Raw genomic sequence first — 16,172 nt, 5'->3', positions numbered from 1 at the left:
CCAAATTCATGCTCTGAGCTGCTATATTACATCATCTTGTTTCCCTTTGTGGTTTGCTGATAGTATTAGTAACTTATGGCTTCGTGTGAGTATTATCTTTCCGGTTTGTCACCACATTTGTAAAGCGCATGGAGTAGCCTGTAGAGCGCTCTTCGCTAAATGGTGCATGATAGAATGCATATTCTTAGGTGAGATGCCTGTTATTATTTCAGGTGGTTCTCTTCAGGCTTATTGTAATTTGGGGTTAAGGCACTATGTTCTCCCCCCCCCCCCCCCCCCTCCCGGTGTATTCTATGGTTTCATTAATGGTTAAGGCGTGAGGGTCGCTGCACCAGCCCTTTCTTTCAAAAAAAAAAAAAAGTCCTTTTCAAAACTCTTAGTTGCTACCATAATTAGCATTTTAAATTTAGAATATCGTGTAACTCCTGTTCACCCTGATAAAGAAAGTCAATGATAATTTTGTCTTAGACTTAGGCCTGCATGTTAAAAAAAAAAAAGTCAATGATATATTTGAAACACTAGATCGATACTCCCTTTTATATAAAAGGATCACCCTATCTTCACAAAAACAAACAAGCTAGATCCCTATAGAGGTAGAAGAAGATGCTAAGTCTCTTGCAATTGCTTCTTGCAAGCTTATTGAAACCTCTCTCCTTAAAGCTAATACTTCTAGCCATTTTCATCGTCCTGTTGTACAAATTATCCTCCACCACAAACCAATCAGTACCACCTTCTCCACCAAAGCTACCTGTAATTGGAAACCTTCACTAACTAGGCTTGTTCCCTCATCACTCGCTTTAAACCCTAGCTGAATGCTATGGACCTCTTATGCTGCTCCACTTCTGAAGTAAGCCTGTGCTCGTGGTCTCGTCGTTTGAGGCTGCCCGCGAGATCCTGAAAACCCATAATTTGGTCTTCTCTGACAGACCCAAGTTCGTCTTCTTCAAAAAGATGTTCTATAACTACAAAGACGTAGTGACATCACCTTATGGCGAGTACTAGAGGCAGATGAGAAGTACTTGCGTCTTGAATCTTTTGAGCAACAAAAGGGTTCGATCTTTTCGCGCTGTGAGAGAGGAGGAAATAAGTTTACTAATCAGCAAGATAAAATAGCGCTGTAATTCCTCCTCCTCCTTTGCATCATCAGTTGTGAACTTGAGCGATGCTTACGACGCTTACTAGTGATGTCATTTGCAGAGTTGCTATGGGGAGGAAATACAGTGATAGAGGAGAATGTCGTGGGAGACTGTTTATGGAGCTATCCACAGAGATAAATGAGTTATTCACTCGAGTTAATATTGGTGACTATATTCCCTGGCTTTCTTGGGTGACCCGTGTCAATGGTTTGGATGCTGAATTAGATAGTTTAGCCAAATGGTTCGATGAATTTTTGGATATGGTTGTTCAAGACCATATAGATAGTTCCAAGACTGGAAATGTTCATATGGTTGATAAGGACCACCAAGATTTTGTGGACGTTTTGCTTTCAATTCAGAAAGAAAACACGACTGGTTTTGCTCTCGAGCGAGTTGGCATAAAGGCTATCATCTTGGTAAGTAATAGTTACCACCTTTTCTTTCTAATGGAAAAAAAAAAAAAAAAAATTACTGGCCTGCTTTACATATATACACTTACATAATCTTGGCCAGTTAATCTTCTTATCTTTATGGAACACTAGAAAGATTCATGCATGTGTTTAAAGTCAAAATATGAAATGGAAAGGAAGAGATATTTGTGAGTGATGAATTTTCTTATGTTGATTCAATGGTGTAAATGGGATTATATATACAAGCCCTACACTACTACTTTACACATCTTGATCTCCAAGTAAACTTGTTCTCCAAGTGTACTTGTCCTCCAAGTTTCCTTCTTCTACAAGATTATATGCAAGCAAACTTGTTCTACACAACATGACTCACAAGTCAACACTCCCAATCAAGTTGGGGCATAAATGTCACGAAGACCCAACTTGCCTAGTGAGTCATGGAACAACTTGCTAGATATAGCTTTGGTAAGTATATCAGCTAATTGCTCCTCGGTTGGAACAAAAGGAAAGGAGATTAACTTTGCATCCATCTTTCCCTTAATGAAGTGTCGATAAACTTCCACATGTTTCGTTCGGTCATGTTGTACAGGATTATGTGATATGTCAATAGCTGCTTTGTTATCACAGTACAATTGCATTGCTGACTTAGGCTTAAAACCCAAATCTCAAAGTAAATTTCGTAGCCACAGAAGTTCACACACTCCATGTGCCATACCTCTATATTTAGCTTCAGCACTTGACATTGCAATAACCTTTTGCTTCTTACTGCTCCAGGTAACAAGGTTTCCACCCACAAAGGTGAAGTACCCCGATGTAGACTTCTTGTCTGTGATAGAACCGGCCCAATCTGCATCTGTATATCCATTAACATCAAGGTGCTGACATTTAGAAAACATTAAACCTTTTCCTGGTGCTGACTTTAAGTACCTCAAGATTCTTACCACTACCTCCATATGCTGTTCACTTGGATTATGCATAAACTGACTCACAACACTAACTGCATAAGCAACATCAGGTCTAGTGTGTGACAAATATATCAGGCGTCCCACTAACCTCTGGTATCTTGGTTTATCAGTTGGAACCTAATCAGGATATTCTGCTAGTTTGTGATTTTGCTAAATTGGAGTGTCAATTGGAGAACAATCCAACATACCTGTCTCTGCCAAGAGATCCAACACATACTTTCACTGACATAAGAAGATGCCATCTCTCCCCTGGCTACCTCAATCCCGAAGAAGTACTTCAAATCTCCCAAATTCTTCATCTCAAACTCAGAAGCCAACTTCTTCTAAAGATTTTCAATTTCTACCAAGTCATCTCCTGTTATTATCATATCATCCACATATATAATAAACATAGTTACCTTCCCCTTTTGGTGCTTTAAGAATAAGGTGTGGTCTGAATTGTTCTGCTTGTATCCAAAGCATCTCATGGATTGAGTGAATCTACCAAACCATGCCCGGGGTGACTGTTTAAGTCCATAAAGGGATTTCTTCAATATGCAAACAACATCATCATGTGTATCTGATGCATATCCAGGAGGAAGACCTATGTATACTTCTTCAGTTAACTCCCCATGAAGGAAAGCATTTTTTACATCAAATTGATGAAATGACCAATTCAGATTAGCTGCAAGTGACAACAATACCCGAACAATATTCATCTTTGCTACCTGAGCAAAAGTCTCATCATAGTCAATCCCATAAGTTTGAGTGAACCCTTTAGCCACCAACCTCGCCTTATACCTACTTACTGTGCCATCTACATTATGTTTGACAGTGAAAATCTATCTACACCCTACAATCTTTTTACCACGAGGAAGTGGTACAAGTTCCCAGGTGTGATTCTTTTCTAATGCCTTAATTTCTTCCTCCATTGCCTTGGCCCACTTTGGGTCTCCCAAAGCCTCCTGCACTTTGTTAGGAACAGATACAGCGGATAATTGATTCACAAATGATGCATAAGGTTTAGATAACCTATGGTGTGACACAAAGTTAGCTACTGGATATTTGGCTTTAGCAGTTATGGAAGGTTCATACTTTTTTGCTGGTTGACCACGGGTAGTCCTACTAGGTAACACATATGTAGAAGATACAGACTCTACAGGGTTACCAGGTGAAGATATTGGACATACCTGAGATGGATCTTCTTGACCAGAAAGTTCAGCATTAGGGGGTGAAGTATCAGATGAGGGGGAAGCTGGAATAGAGTCCTCTTCAGAAATCGACTGGTCGAGAATTTCCTTCCATTGGTCTAGTACACTTCTGCCCATTTCGCCGGTTTCCCGTTCGACTGGTTGACTCTCCCTATCGACTGGTCGATTTGGGAAATTTGACTAGTCGACTTTGGGATGTCAGTACTCTCTTCTTTTGCATCTTTATTCATCTTCAACTTTCCACCAACAAACATCTCTTCAAAAAACTCATTCTCCCCCTGAAGAGTGGTGTTGTTGGGGGAGAAATAACACATATCTTCATAAAATGACACGTCCATGGTGACATAGAACTTTCGTGTAGGTGGGTGATAGCATTTATAGCCTTTCTGATGAGAACCATAACCTACAAAGACGCATTTGAGAGCTCGGGCATCCAACTGGTATATGAACAAAGACAACACAACCAAAGACACGAGCATGAAGATTATGGAATGAAGGAATAGAGACATGGGTTGACAGGACTTCAAAGGGAATGCGCTCCTGAAGATCACTGGAAGGAAGACGATTAATAAGATGTGAGACAGTCTGAACCGCCTCACCCCAAAGATACTTGGGCATGTGAGCACCAAATAGCAATGCTCGTGCTATGTCTAGAAGATGACGATTTTTACGCTCAGAGACACCATTTTGTTCAGGTGTTTGAGGACAAGTGGTTTGGTAGATTATACCTTTTTCTTAGAAATATTCCTGAAAATCACTATTAACAAACTCCCCCTATTATCAGAATGAAAAACTTTGATATGACCATTGAACTGTGTTTAAATCAATTTTTGAAAGGCTTAAAAAGCAGAAAACACAACATCCTTAGATTTAAGCAATGCTACCCATGATAATCGAGTACAATCATCAATAAACAAGACAAAATAACGCATTCCAGAAACAGTGGGTTCTCTGGAAGGTCCCCACACATCAGAGTGAATAATCTCAAAAGGCATAGAACTTTTATTAGAAAGACTCAATGGGTAGCTGACTCTATGACTTTTTGCCAAAACACAAGTTTCACAATGTAAGGACGACTCATCAATGCCAACAAATAAAGAGGGCATAGCTTTACGCATTACACTGAATGAAGGATGCCCTAAGCGTCTATGCCATAACCAGACTTCATTAAGCTCTCTAGAAGTCAAAGTCAAAACAACTGGGACATTCTTCCTTGGTCTCTCCCCGGCATAAGCTTGATCTAGATGAAATAGTCTCCCCCTCATATACCCATTGCCAATGACTTCCCTGGTCAGAAGATCCTGAAACACCACATACATGGGAAAAAATGTCACAGAGCACAAGGATTTCTTATTCAATTGGGGAACTGAGATTAATTGGTGAGACAAGTCTGGTACATACAATACATCATGCAATACTGAGGTAGGTGTGACTTTTATGGACCCAATACCTAAGACAGGAAATGATTCACCATTGGCATTTGTAACATATGACACATTAGGTGTGGATAAGGTAATGAAATACTTCTTATCATAGGTCATATGATCTGAAGCACCAGAATCAATAATCCAAGTATCTGAACCTACAAAGTTAGAAATTTTTAAAGCCATACCAATCTTACCAGTACCTCTAGCAACCATTAAGACTGAGGGAGGGCCATCATTGCCTGTGGTATGATCTTGCCCAGCGACTCCAAAGTACTCTGAACTCTGAACAAGATGAACAGCTGCCTTTCCTCTACCTCGAGGTTCAGTTAGTTTGGGTTTGCTGAAGTATCCAGCAGGGTACCCAACCAACTAATAACAAGTCTCCTTGGTGTGTCCAGTCAGTTTGCAATGTTGACATACAGACCTGCCTGGAGAAGAATCCTGAGTCATGGGATGTAATCCTGATTGTGGTGTACTGAAGCCAAGAAGTGGACCTTGAGCCCAAGGGGGCTTAGCTTGGATTGTTAGGTTGGAGATTTCAGAATGAGCTGCCTTTGTGCTGCCTTGCTGAGACTTATCCTTGCGGATGTAGGTAAAAGCCTCAGTGAGGGAAGGAGGCTCTTCCCGACACAATAACTCTCCCTTGGCATTGTCATGTCTAACATCTAAGCCACTCAGAAACTGGTGCACATGCTCCAACTCCTTCTCCTTCTGGTACCAAGTAATATCCTCAGCATTCTTCAATTTGTTTGGTCGTCGTTGATCAATCTAGGCCCAAATGTTTTTCAGCTGGTTGTAGAACACTGAAACTGCTTTCCCATCCTGCTTCATCCTTGTTGCCTTGCACAACAATTCATAGATCTGGGAAAAATCAGATTCATTTAGATAGAGATCATTGAGCGTCTTCCAAACTTCTACAGCAGTATCACACCCAATGATCAATTGGATCACCTCATCAGTCATGGCCTTGTACAAAATTGACAGTACAAGTCCATCAGCATCTTCCCACTTGACATACTCTTCACTTTCCTCATTCGCCGGTGTCTTAATGGTACCGGTGACATGACCCATCTTATGGATTCCACGAAGGTGAGCGGAAATCATCTTCTTCCATGTCCTATAATTCCCAGGTCCATTCAGTTTTGCTCCTCCGAATGAACCTAATGAAGAATCTGGGTTTTGAACTGAGACTTCAACTTTTTGAATACCGGAATTGCTGGTATTCCCTCCTTCTAGAAGTGGAGCATTAGGGCCAGCCATTGGAATACTGATGAAAAAACAATATGCAATGGAATTGAGATAGAAGGTATATATGTTTGACAAGTCAAGAGGGATTAATCGACTAGTCAAGAAGTAGCAGTACTTCCTAAGTAAAGAGAAAAGAAATCTTATCCTTGGGTGTTGCCTATCGCGCAACCTTTCGGTAACTCTTTTTAATGCGACCAGATAAAGAGGGTTAAGATTTTGGTGGAGCAATGCTCACTTTTCAACCTTTCGGTTACCTTTCTCTTATTCGATCCTTGGCCTAGACATCGCATTAATTGGATGGACCTAGTTGTGTTGGGCGAGTAAGCTCGACGTTACAAAGATAAAATTCACCTTCTAAAAGATAGAGAACAATCCTAACCTCTGAATTAGAGGAAGGAACAATCTTACCCCAGAGTGTGAGGAAAGAAGAATGAAGGAAAAACAAAGAGACAAAGTCCTCTCGAATCTTAGTTCTGAATTCTGATACCAAGTCAAAATATGAAATGGAAAGGAAGAGATATTTGTGAATGATGAATTTTCTTATGTTGATTCAATGGTGTAAATGAGGTTATATATACAAGCCCTACACTACTACATTACACATCTTGATCTCCAAGTAAACTTGTTCTCTAAGTGTACTTGTTCTCTAAGTGTACTTGTCCTCCAAGTTTCCTTCTTCTACAAGATTATATGCAAGCAAACTTGTTCTACATAACATGATTCACAAGTCAACATTTAACTACTCTTTTACTTTCTAATTTGATCAAATGAAACATTGACCTGCATATTTTGTAGGATTTGTTTGTTGCTGGCAGTGATACCACGTTACTGTCTTAGAGCGGGCAATGTCAGAGCTCGACTCAGAGCTTCTAAAACATTCAAAAGTCATGAAGAAGTTGCAGAATGAGGTGAGGGAAATAGTCGGAAATAAAGCCGAGGTAACAGAAGATGATCTGGTGGGTATGCACTACTTGAGAGCAGTAATCAAGGAGACTCTTCGTTTACATCCACCGGTTCCGCTGTTACTGCCCAGGATGGCGACCCAAGATGTGAATGTAAATGGTTACAGCATTAAGGCCAACACTCAAGTTCTGGTGAGTGCATGGCAAATTGGAAGAGATCCCAAGTCGTACAATAAACCAGAGGAGTATGAGCCAGAGAAGTTCTTGCTGAATATATAGTGAGATAGATTTCAAAGGGACTGACTTTGAACTCATTCCATTTGGTGCCGGTAGACGAGTCTGCCCAGGTATTCCATTTGGTATGGTTGTTACTGAGATGGCTCTGGCAAGTATAGTACACAACTTTACTTGGTCATTGCCTGGAGATGAAAAATTGGAGGACTTATACATGACTGAGTCCACTGGTGCAGTCGTACATAGAAAGTATCCTCTGAAAGCCGTTGCCATTCCTTACTCTTGCTGAAATTGTTAAGAATTTAGTGCCGTTGGAACAGAAATTACGCTCTCATACATGATTCATATCAGATTCCAACTCATGGCTAGCTAGCTTTCGTTTCTTCATTATCTTTGTGATTGGATGCATACAGATAACACATGTAATATGTTTATTTATCAATTACCAATTGCTTTGTGGTGTTTATCGACTACCAGATTCCTTCTACATATATCTTCATTATGAGTACTTACATGTACATAGTTGCTTGGTAGTCGCGTTGTAGTTGACCAACCAAGCTTTTGAATTTGGTCCCGAGATTTGAAATGGGCCGGAAGCAAGGCGGTCGTAATATGATAGAGCGTGCTTGCTTCCGGTTTCTCTAATGAACCACCTAATCACAACGACGGAATGACCTGACTGGGTTGTTTGGACTCTGGAGAATGCCCGCTTAATTACAAATGCATTTAGGTCCATTGTTTCACACCATAAATTTTGTGTGTCAAAAGTTCGACCAATTCCTTTGTGCAAATGGTTGTCTTCCTAATTTGCTGGACCTTGTGCAACAAATTTCAGGTTAGAGTCTTAGAGCCCCTTGGTTTTTTTTTTTTTTTTTTTTTTGCATCTAGAGAAATAACTGATCATAGAGCATTACATTTTGTGAGATTGGAAGTTCTAGTCTCCAGCTTGTAGACTTGTGAATGACCTCGGGATTTAAACCTTTATTTGGTTGCAGATTGATGGAGCTAGGACATAGCTAGCCCGGCCCTTATTATTCCCGCAGGAATAATGTACAGACTACAGAGTGATCTTATATTTTTTCTTGTTCTTATCTAAGACTGCTGCAAACGTGCCCAAGCCACCAGACAGTATCCTGCATCTAAACGCTGCTTTTCTATATGTTTTGTTATGAAATTATGTCATCAAAATTAGTTAGTAGGATTTCATATCAAGTATAAACTTCACAAATATAAAAGCTAATAGAACCAGGGAACTAATCAAGAACAAACTCGAGCAATAATTTAGCACGTACTATACACTTTCTCCTAAAACCAAACTGATCTCAACGTACAAGCAAACGCTACAATTAAATCTAACAGTCTCTACTCTTGAGCTCTAACCGTCCTCGTTTGATCAGGAGCTTCTTGATCGATGACTCATTAATTGGCTTTGCTATTCCGCCAACGTAATGGATTCCCTCGCAACCCTGTCGTCCAGACAACTCTTGCAGCGAATCATGTCACGTTTTCTTGACATAGAAGCTTCCAAGGCGAATATCCGTTTGCCCCAGGACTCTTCGTAAATCTTGAAAGCCAAGCGTTTAATTTCACTCGCCATCCTGTGCACGACGTTATCATCTTCTCCGATTTCGAATTCCGAAAGAACCCGAGAGAGATCTGCGCGGAACTCGTCAGGACTAAAGAATACTAGGCACTGATCGAATTCGAAAATTTGTGTCCTCGTCTCCTCGCGATGGTTGATGAGGGTTAGAATTCTAGTGTCACATGAAGAAGTGTGGTAGTATTTGTGCTCGATGCTACAAACAAAGTGGACCTGGACTTGAGGTGGTCCTTTCCGGGAACCTGGTTGTGGGACTAGTGTGGCGGGACGGACAACTTCAAAGTCGAAGTGATTTTCCTCGTGAGTGACTTCCAGATCCATGTATGAATATCAAGTGATTAATGAATGAGTTAACGAATAAAAATGGAGCTCGGTTTTCTCTTTTTCTTTTTCGTGTAATCAAAAAGCTAGATGGAGAGCTAAGGTTTATTTTCTTCGACAAAAGGAGTGTATATATATAGTCCTCTGACCAAGATAAACGGCAAACCCAAATCATGTAGGAAAAGAGTTTCCTTTTGGTCAAAGGTAAACTGTTTCCATAATGTAAAGTTGTAAACCATGTATTTTTCAATTAAATTTGAGATATTTTTTTTTCAAGTAAAAGCTAATGCAGCTACTCTCAGAAAAACACGGAATCATCATAGGCACGGTAGCCATTACTTAGCTAAAAACCTATTCTAATCATCACTAATTCACCCGTCTTCAGAACTTAGCCTAATGGACTCACTCCTTAGGAGAAGAAAAAAAAAAAAGATACAAAATTGATAATCACCCAAAGCTGAGTGACTGACCTTCACCAACTATCAGGGAACTCTCATGAGAGTGAGTCTCATTCTTGGGCCTCTGTTCCTCCTTCCCTTTCTTCAACAACTTGGGCCTGTGCTTCACGGGCTTAAGAAAACCCGCCTGCAGCGCCACCATGTCCCTCAAAACCCGAATAAGCTTGCTCTCAATCTCCAGCCCATTGGGCTCGAGCACTCTCAGAGCCCTGGCCACGGCCTCCATGGTACTCACGCACCCACCAAACGGCTCCTGCCTCAGAATCAACTCCGAGTCGTAGATGCTCCCTCCCCTCACATCCTCATCCACATCCAAACTCACCCGCCTCGCGAATTTCGACAGGAACCCCTCGCTCGCCCTCACCATCTCCTTCGCGTGCTTCCACGTCGCGTCGAAAGCTACGACCACCACCGGCGACTGGCTGGGGATCCGGAGACGGGATAAGCTGACGGACGGCGAGGATTTCGAGGGCGGGAAGAGGTAGATGGCGGAAGGTGATTGGTCGAGGAGCGGGGACAGGCCCGGCTTGAGGCGGCGGCTGACGATGGCGGTGGAGTTGGCCAGGCATTTTGTCAGGACCGGCGTGGTGGACAGCTTGTGCTGCGCCTCGTGAGGATGGTGGAGGATTATGATTTGCGTTTGGGTTGGGATGGGCTGGGCCGGGAGAGACTGGCAGAGGCAGACTGGGCCGGGCCGGTTGCAGTTGCCGCAGATGGACCTCGGCCTCCGCGGCGGCGAAGAGGTGGCGTTGTAGGCGGTTTCGAATTCGTCGTCTTCAGCTTCCATTTTCAATTAGCTCCAGCTCGTCTTAGGGATCCGCTTTATAACTTAAGAGCTCCAAAACGACATCGTTTGCGATTTTCAAAAAACTACATGTCGTTAAGACCGGAGGCTAGGGAAAATGAGGGATATATAAATGGAAACGAGGCAGGTAAAAGCGGCGAAAGAAGATGACGACCTCAAAATTGGAAGCCAGCACTAGCACTGTGGAAGCTTCGCAATTCCAGCACACCCCTTTTTACTGGTAAATTGGCACAGTAAACCCAACCCTTTATCTTTTTTTTTTTTTTTTTGGGTGAATTGGATTGCTCAGCGATGAACTATACTAGTGATGTGGTTGATTGATTGGTTTTGTTGTAGTGAGGAGAATGTGTACTTGCTTTGCAAGGAATTGAGCAAAAAGGGAATCGCAGATGAAAAAAGCTCTGATCTTTTTGTGGTTTTGATTTCCAATGAGAAGAAACAGGCATGTCCCATTTTATTGCCTTTTCTTATTTTTCTTCTTTGTTTTTGGTTGGAGAACCCAAGTTTTCTACTTCGTTGGTTAGATTTACTGTGTGTTGTTGTTGTGGGAATAAAATTGTGTAGATACCATTGTGGCATCAAAAGGCGAGCAACCGAGCAGATGGAGTTGTTCTCTGGGATTATCATGTCATTTGCGTACAGAGAAAAGTTGGTGGAGGTGACTCACCCTCACAGCATTTAGTGTGGGATTTGGATTCAACTCTTTCGTTTCCTTGTGATTTAGCAACTTATGTCTCCGAAACCATCCGCCCCACATTTCAGACCTTTCCTGAATTCCAGAGGTATTCCATCACTTGTATCTTTCTACTTGAGTTTTTGGGTTTTTCCAAACTTGTATTGTGAGTTTGTTGATCTTAAAGAGAGATTAGGTGATTGTTTATTGACCTCACTCTTTACCTAATATGTATATGCTGATGGATTTACTGGTATTGTGTGCTGCAGGTATTTCCGGATCGTGCATGCCCCAATATTCCTCCGTAACTTTGCATCTGATAGAAGGCACATGAAAGATTCTCTTGGCGAATGGCTTCATCAGCCTCCTCTATATGAGCCGATTGTTTCTGAAGGTAAATGCCAAGTTCGTATTATATTTTTATAAAGTCTGGTACCGGTTAAATCAGGAACATTCAGAATACTTTGATTTTTAGATGCCACTTCTAACCGATTTATTCCAATACACATCTGAGCAAAATAGTCGAGTGCAAATGAGGTTCTTGATTGCTCAAGTCTCCATCACCTTGAGATTTCTGTCTCTTGGGTGAAAATGTTCCTCATTAAAAATTTATGGTCTGTGATAGAGGTTCATTGTTGCTTAAAAAAAGAAGGGGAAAACTGATGCAATTTTTTTTTTTTTGGTACCAAGATGCTGTTCCCATTTAATTTGTTCGGGTGGTAAACTCAGATTAGATTAAATTGATCTGCCTATATAAGCTTCAAAATTTGTTTGAGAATCACTTTACCCCCAAATCGGGAAAGGGTCAGTCGTTATCATAGCATTGTAGTATGGTCTCCTAGATTTCTGGTAATAAGTGGAAGAAGGATAAATATGCAAGTGGAAGAAGGAAAACTGAGTCCAGGACCTCAGGATGTTGCCAAGTTCATGCTTCATGTGGCGGAGTGGTCTGATATTTATCTATTATAATCGAATAAATTTTTAGAAGTTGCCTTTTGAGCTAGAGCTGTTTGCTTAATAACTGTTATTTCATTTTCCTTAACCTGTTTTTCAGTAGTTAAATAGTTTTGAACTATGCACAACCCAAGTGAATTATAATGTTATTATCTGGCATTATCATGCAAGGAAAAGGCCAACCACTTAATCAGGCATATAAACTTGACTATTAAGAAAATATACACTCCTCATTTTGGACCTTTCTTTATACCAGATGTCTTCCATTTCCTTCTATCTTTTTGGCAGCGTGACGCTGGCTTAGGTTTTTGACTATGTGTGTGTGGCACGTTTATGTCTTGGAAACAATCCAGCCACAAACGTGAGCTTATCCCAAATCGAGACAGAAGCCTATTAGTAAGTGGTCGTGTGATGTATCCTTAGTGAATAGGAAACAGAGAGAAGTAGGACATTAATATGAGGTGGAGTCTTTTCCCTGCGACATGGCTGTGGATTCGTGGAGTTGGTGGTGGCGCAGGTCCCAAGCCGAGGTTGCTGAATGGTTGGTGCAGTGGTTGCGTTGCAAATGTGCATGTAGCTGAAATGGGCCGTCAGACTAGAACAGAAACTATGAACATAACTAGCTCGTAGGTATGGGATCTACGGTTAAGCTTAGGGTTCGAAGAGTACTGACATAGTCAGATGATATGGAGGCTAGAGTTATCTTGGGTATTGTAGCTACTGTTTGTTTACTTACAAGACAGAATGAAATTGACTCTATACTTGTAAGTAGGGATAATTAGATAACTCCTATTTAAGGCCGACAGCTCCTAGTTTCATTCCTGTAGCATGGCAACCTTCTGCTGCAGAGTGGACCAAAGTTAACACCGAAGGGTCATTTGGAGACTCGGAGATGGGAGGATTTTCAAAAATACAAATGGCACTTTTGCTTTCAAGGTGCTTGTCCCAAGTCTGGTGGACGCAGAGATCAAGTATAGATTTTGTTTTCTGTTTTGGATCTTAAAGCTTGTGCCTCATCGTCTGTTTGGCTACATGCAGTTAGATACTGCATCTACTTGGCAAATCCAATGTCTTTAATACTTTGATGATTATTCTGGTTTCAACTGCCATAGTTGGAAAATGGATTTCTCACTGGTACAGGTTCATGCGAAGCTCATGCTTCTTATAGATTAGTGTTATATCTATTTATTTTATAGGACAGTTTATTTCTTATACATCTTGTATGAAGTATGAACTATAGCATAATTTTGCCGATCCTCCTCCTTCCCATTCTCAGTAGCTTTGAGGTAGAGTTGAACTTCTTATAGCTGTTGTTACATGGACAACCTAAGGCAATTAGGGGCATGTTTGGTAATACCAAAGGCAAGCCTAGATAACCAAAAGTGGGTTTGACAGTGTTGGCTTAAATAGACAGAAATTTCATACGAACACTGGTACATTGAGTTTTTGCTACAAAAAATTGGTAGTCTCTAGAAAGGCTTGCAAGTAAATGTTTTAAGAACACTTGCATTTTAATGGAATAGTGCTCTAAAAGCTTTTACAGATACATTCCCAGATTCTTACTTGAAGCTGGCATCCTTTATTTTGCAGATGGAACTGTACATAACCTGAATGACTACCTTGACATCAGGGCTACAGATGTTGTGAAGGAGGCAGGTCATGATATGACCGATCCAGTTTTTACCCAAAAGCTTGGTGTGGTTGTAGGTGAAAACCAACTGGAGGAATTCTTTTCCCAAATTCCTTGATGTACAGACATTCTCTTATCAGCTGCACACAGCATATATAACCATTCTTTTCTGTTTTCTGGGTTGAGTCTCTTGTAGAATCACATGTTGGAGCAGTTCATTCCAGTAGTGTTTCTGAGAAATGAAATTTTATTTCAATATTTAAAGATGGTGCATTTTCGATTTCAATGATTGGAGAGTTTTTGTTCACTACTCCTGCTTTCACCATCTCCTTGTCCTGAAAAGAAATGTGTGCTCAAATTAGACATTATTGAGTGGTATTGTATAATTGGTTCTTGCAGTGGTTTGGTATAAGATTTGTTCTTGATCTGTGACATTGACGACGAGATGTCCGAGAGCATTTGTTCCATCCCATTTTGCTGAATCCAGATGCTTGTTTTTGATAAATTTTTGGGAAACTGTACTTGCACTTTACCGGGTCCTGGCTCTTTTTCTTGGCAACAGGTCTTGGCTTATTTGATTGATCCAGTAGAAGTGCAAAACTAGTTGTTTGATTATCAAAGGTGATGGGAGTCGGGAACAGCCCTTAGTTTGGTTATATTAGGGGATCATCTTATGAGTGTTGGGTTACTTGTACCATCGGTGTATAGAAGATAGAATAATATTTATGGTTTTCACTTGTTAAAAAAAAAAAAAATGTTCACCACATAACTTCGGGCCCTGTCCCAGTTAAGCCGGTTGTACTGTCCTGATGATTTGGTGAAAGTATATGACTGCTGACATTTTCTTACCAGGATCGTTTTCTACACAACATTTATATACCGACTACCCGGCAGTATCTAAAACTAAAACTGCTTGCAAAAGGTATCTAGGCAAAAATTTTGATCCACAAGAAAGAGCCAGTAAGAGCCAACTTTATAAGAGAGAAAATTGAATGGGTTAACACAAGAAGCCAAAGAAAACTATGCCAGTTAAGATGACAAAAGCTATGCATTCTTAAAAGAGACATCCTTGAGACTCAATAGTCAGACCTCATCCCAAAGAAACAAAATTCCCCAACCATTTGGTCTGTGGAAAATAGATGTAATTATGGTACATTTTATGATATATGTAAGATTATTAGAGAAATTTGGGTTGGGTGCAGCCCAGACAACCTTCTACATGGATTCGCCCCTGATTGTGACCCTGAAAATATCCAGATTCGTTTGAGCTATTTTGTTTTTGACTTTTTATTATTAGTTGTTTCTTTTATTTGGTCATTCATATGCCTTTTAACTCTTTTTTTTTTTTTTGGTATTTGAAATTGCTTTTTAAAATTAATTGGTATTTGAAATTGTTTATACTTTTAATTCATATGCTCTTTTACCTTAATTTTTTGGTATTTGACACCCAATTTTTTTATTCTATATGGTTTTTTTATTACTTTAAGGTTATATTTTTACTTTTTAATAGTTATTTGTAGAAAAAAAATAAAATTATATTTTTAGTTTCATGTGAGGCGTCATTTCAATTATTTACCTCAGACCTTTCAAAAGTCAGGACCGGTCCTGTGTCCATGGTTGTATGCTAAGTTGGGCATAGATATGGGGTAACAAAACATAATTAGGTGATAAACAAAACAATTCTAGTTCAGGGACCAAAATTCCTTGTAAGTGTATATCTGGGTCATTTATAACCATGCATGAGCTACTATTATCCTGAATTTGTCTTCCAGGTCCGGAATCTACTTGGTTGAAACTTAAAAGATATCAACTAAGGAAGTAGAGGCTTAATCCTTAATTATTAACCATGATTTGTACCGGCCGAATTAGACGCTATTTATACTTCAATAGAACGGAAGGAACCATGCATGCATTTTGTCTAATAAGTTGCATAAAGATGTCAAGGTACATTAACTGGTAGAATAACACTTCTGAGCAGGCAGTAAAAGTATTGCTGCCTGACGACATTTTATGTATTTAGAGTGACTATAAGATTGTAAGACGTACTGAACTTCTTTCATTACGTGAGATTTTTATTTCAGTGGTGGAATTTGCATATGAGATGCTGACAATGATTTTACACTATGCTTTAGGAGGAATGTTGATTGACTTTCCCACTGCGATCAACATTGAATCCCATATATAAACTTGTATCTGCAATTGATCATTGATTTATGACA

The 16,172-nt window shown here is 40.2% G+C and overlaps 2 protein-coding genes and 1 pseudogene across 2 annotated transcripts; 2 read left to right on the top strand and 1 right to left on the bottom strand.

Annotated features, from left to right (window-relative positions):
• The first annotated feature begins 603 nt into the window (after window positions 1-603).
• Window positions 604-7,939, top strand: LOC112195107 (annotated as a pseudogene).
• Window positions 7,940-9,732: 1,793 nt separating this feature from the next.
• Window positions 9,733-10,678, bottom strand: LOC112193909 (tRNA-uridine aminocarboxypropyltransferase 2). The gene has a single exon (XM_024334171.2). The coding sequence runs from the start codon at window positions 10,676-10,678 to the stop codon at window positions 9,881-9,883; it is 798 nt and encodes a 265-aa protein (XP_024189939.1). The 3' UTR covers window positions 9,733-9,880.
• On the top strand, window positions 10,577-14,420 carry LOC112193910 (protein N-terminal glutamine amidohydrolase). The gene is made up of 5 exons (XM_024334173.2): window positions 10,577-10,916; window positions 11,033-11,138; window positions 11,261-11,478; window positions 11,639-11,763; window positions 13,914-14,420. The coding sequence occupies exons 1-5, from the start codon at window positions 10,843-10,845 to the stop codon at window positions 14,069-14,071; spliced, it is 681 nt and encodes a 226-aa protein (XP_024189941.1). The 5' UTR covers window positions 10,577-10,842; the 3' UTR covers window positions 14,072-14,420.
• The last annotated feature ends 1,752 nt before the right edge of the window (window positions 14,421-16,172 follow it).

Source organism: Rosa chinensis, chromosome 3, assembly GCF_002994745.2.
Source record: "Rosa chinensis cultivar Old Blush chromosome 3, RchiOBHm-V2, whole genome shotgun sequence".
In the NCBI taxonomy this organism is placed as follows: Eukaryota; Viridiplantae; Streptophyta; class Magnoliopsida; order Rosales; family Rosaceae; genus Rosa; species Rosa chinensis.
This window is presented reverse-complemented; position numbering and strand designations above follow the sequence as displayed.

What these genes read in the sequence shown, in the direction of transcription:
- LOC112193909 (XM_024334171.2), bottom strand. Translation starts at nt 10,678, where the DNA reads ATGGAAGCTGAAGACGACGAATTCGAAACCGCCTACAACGCCACCTCT.
- LOC112193910 (XM_024334173.2), top strand. Translation starts at nt 10,843, where the DNA reads ATGACGACCTCAAAATTGGAAGCCAGCACTAGCACTGTGGAAGCTTCG. An exon ending in CAGCACACCCCTTTTTACTG is followed by an intron (nt 10,917 to 11,032) that starts GTAAATTGGCAC and finishes GTTTTGTTGTAG; the next exon opens with TGAGGAGAATGTGTACTTGC. An exon ending in ACCTTTCCTGAATTCCAGAG is followed by an intron (nt 11,479 to 11,638) that starts GTATTCCATCAC and finishes TGTGTGCTGCAG; the next exon opens with GTATTTCCGGATCGTGCATG.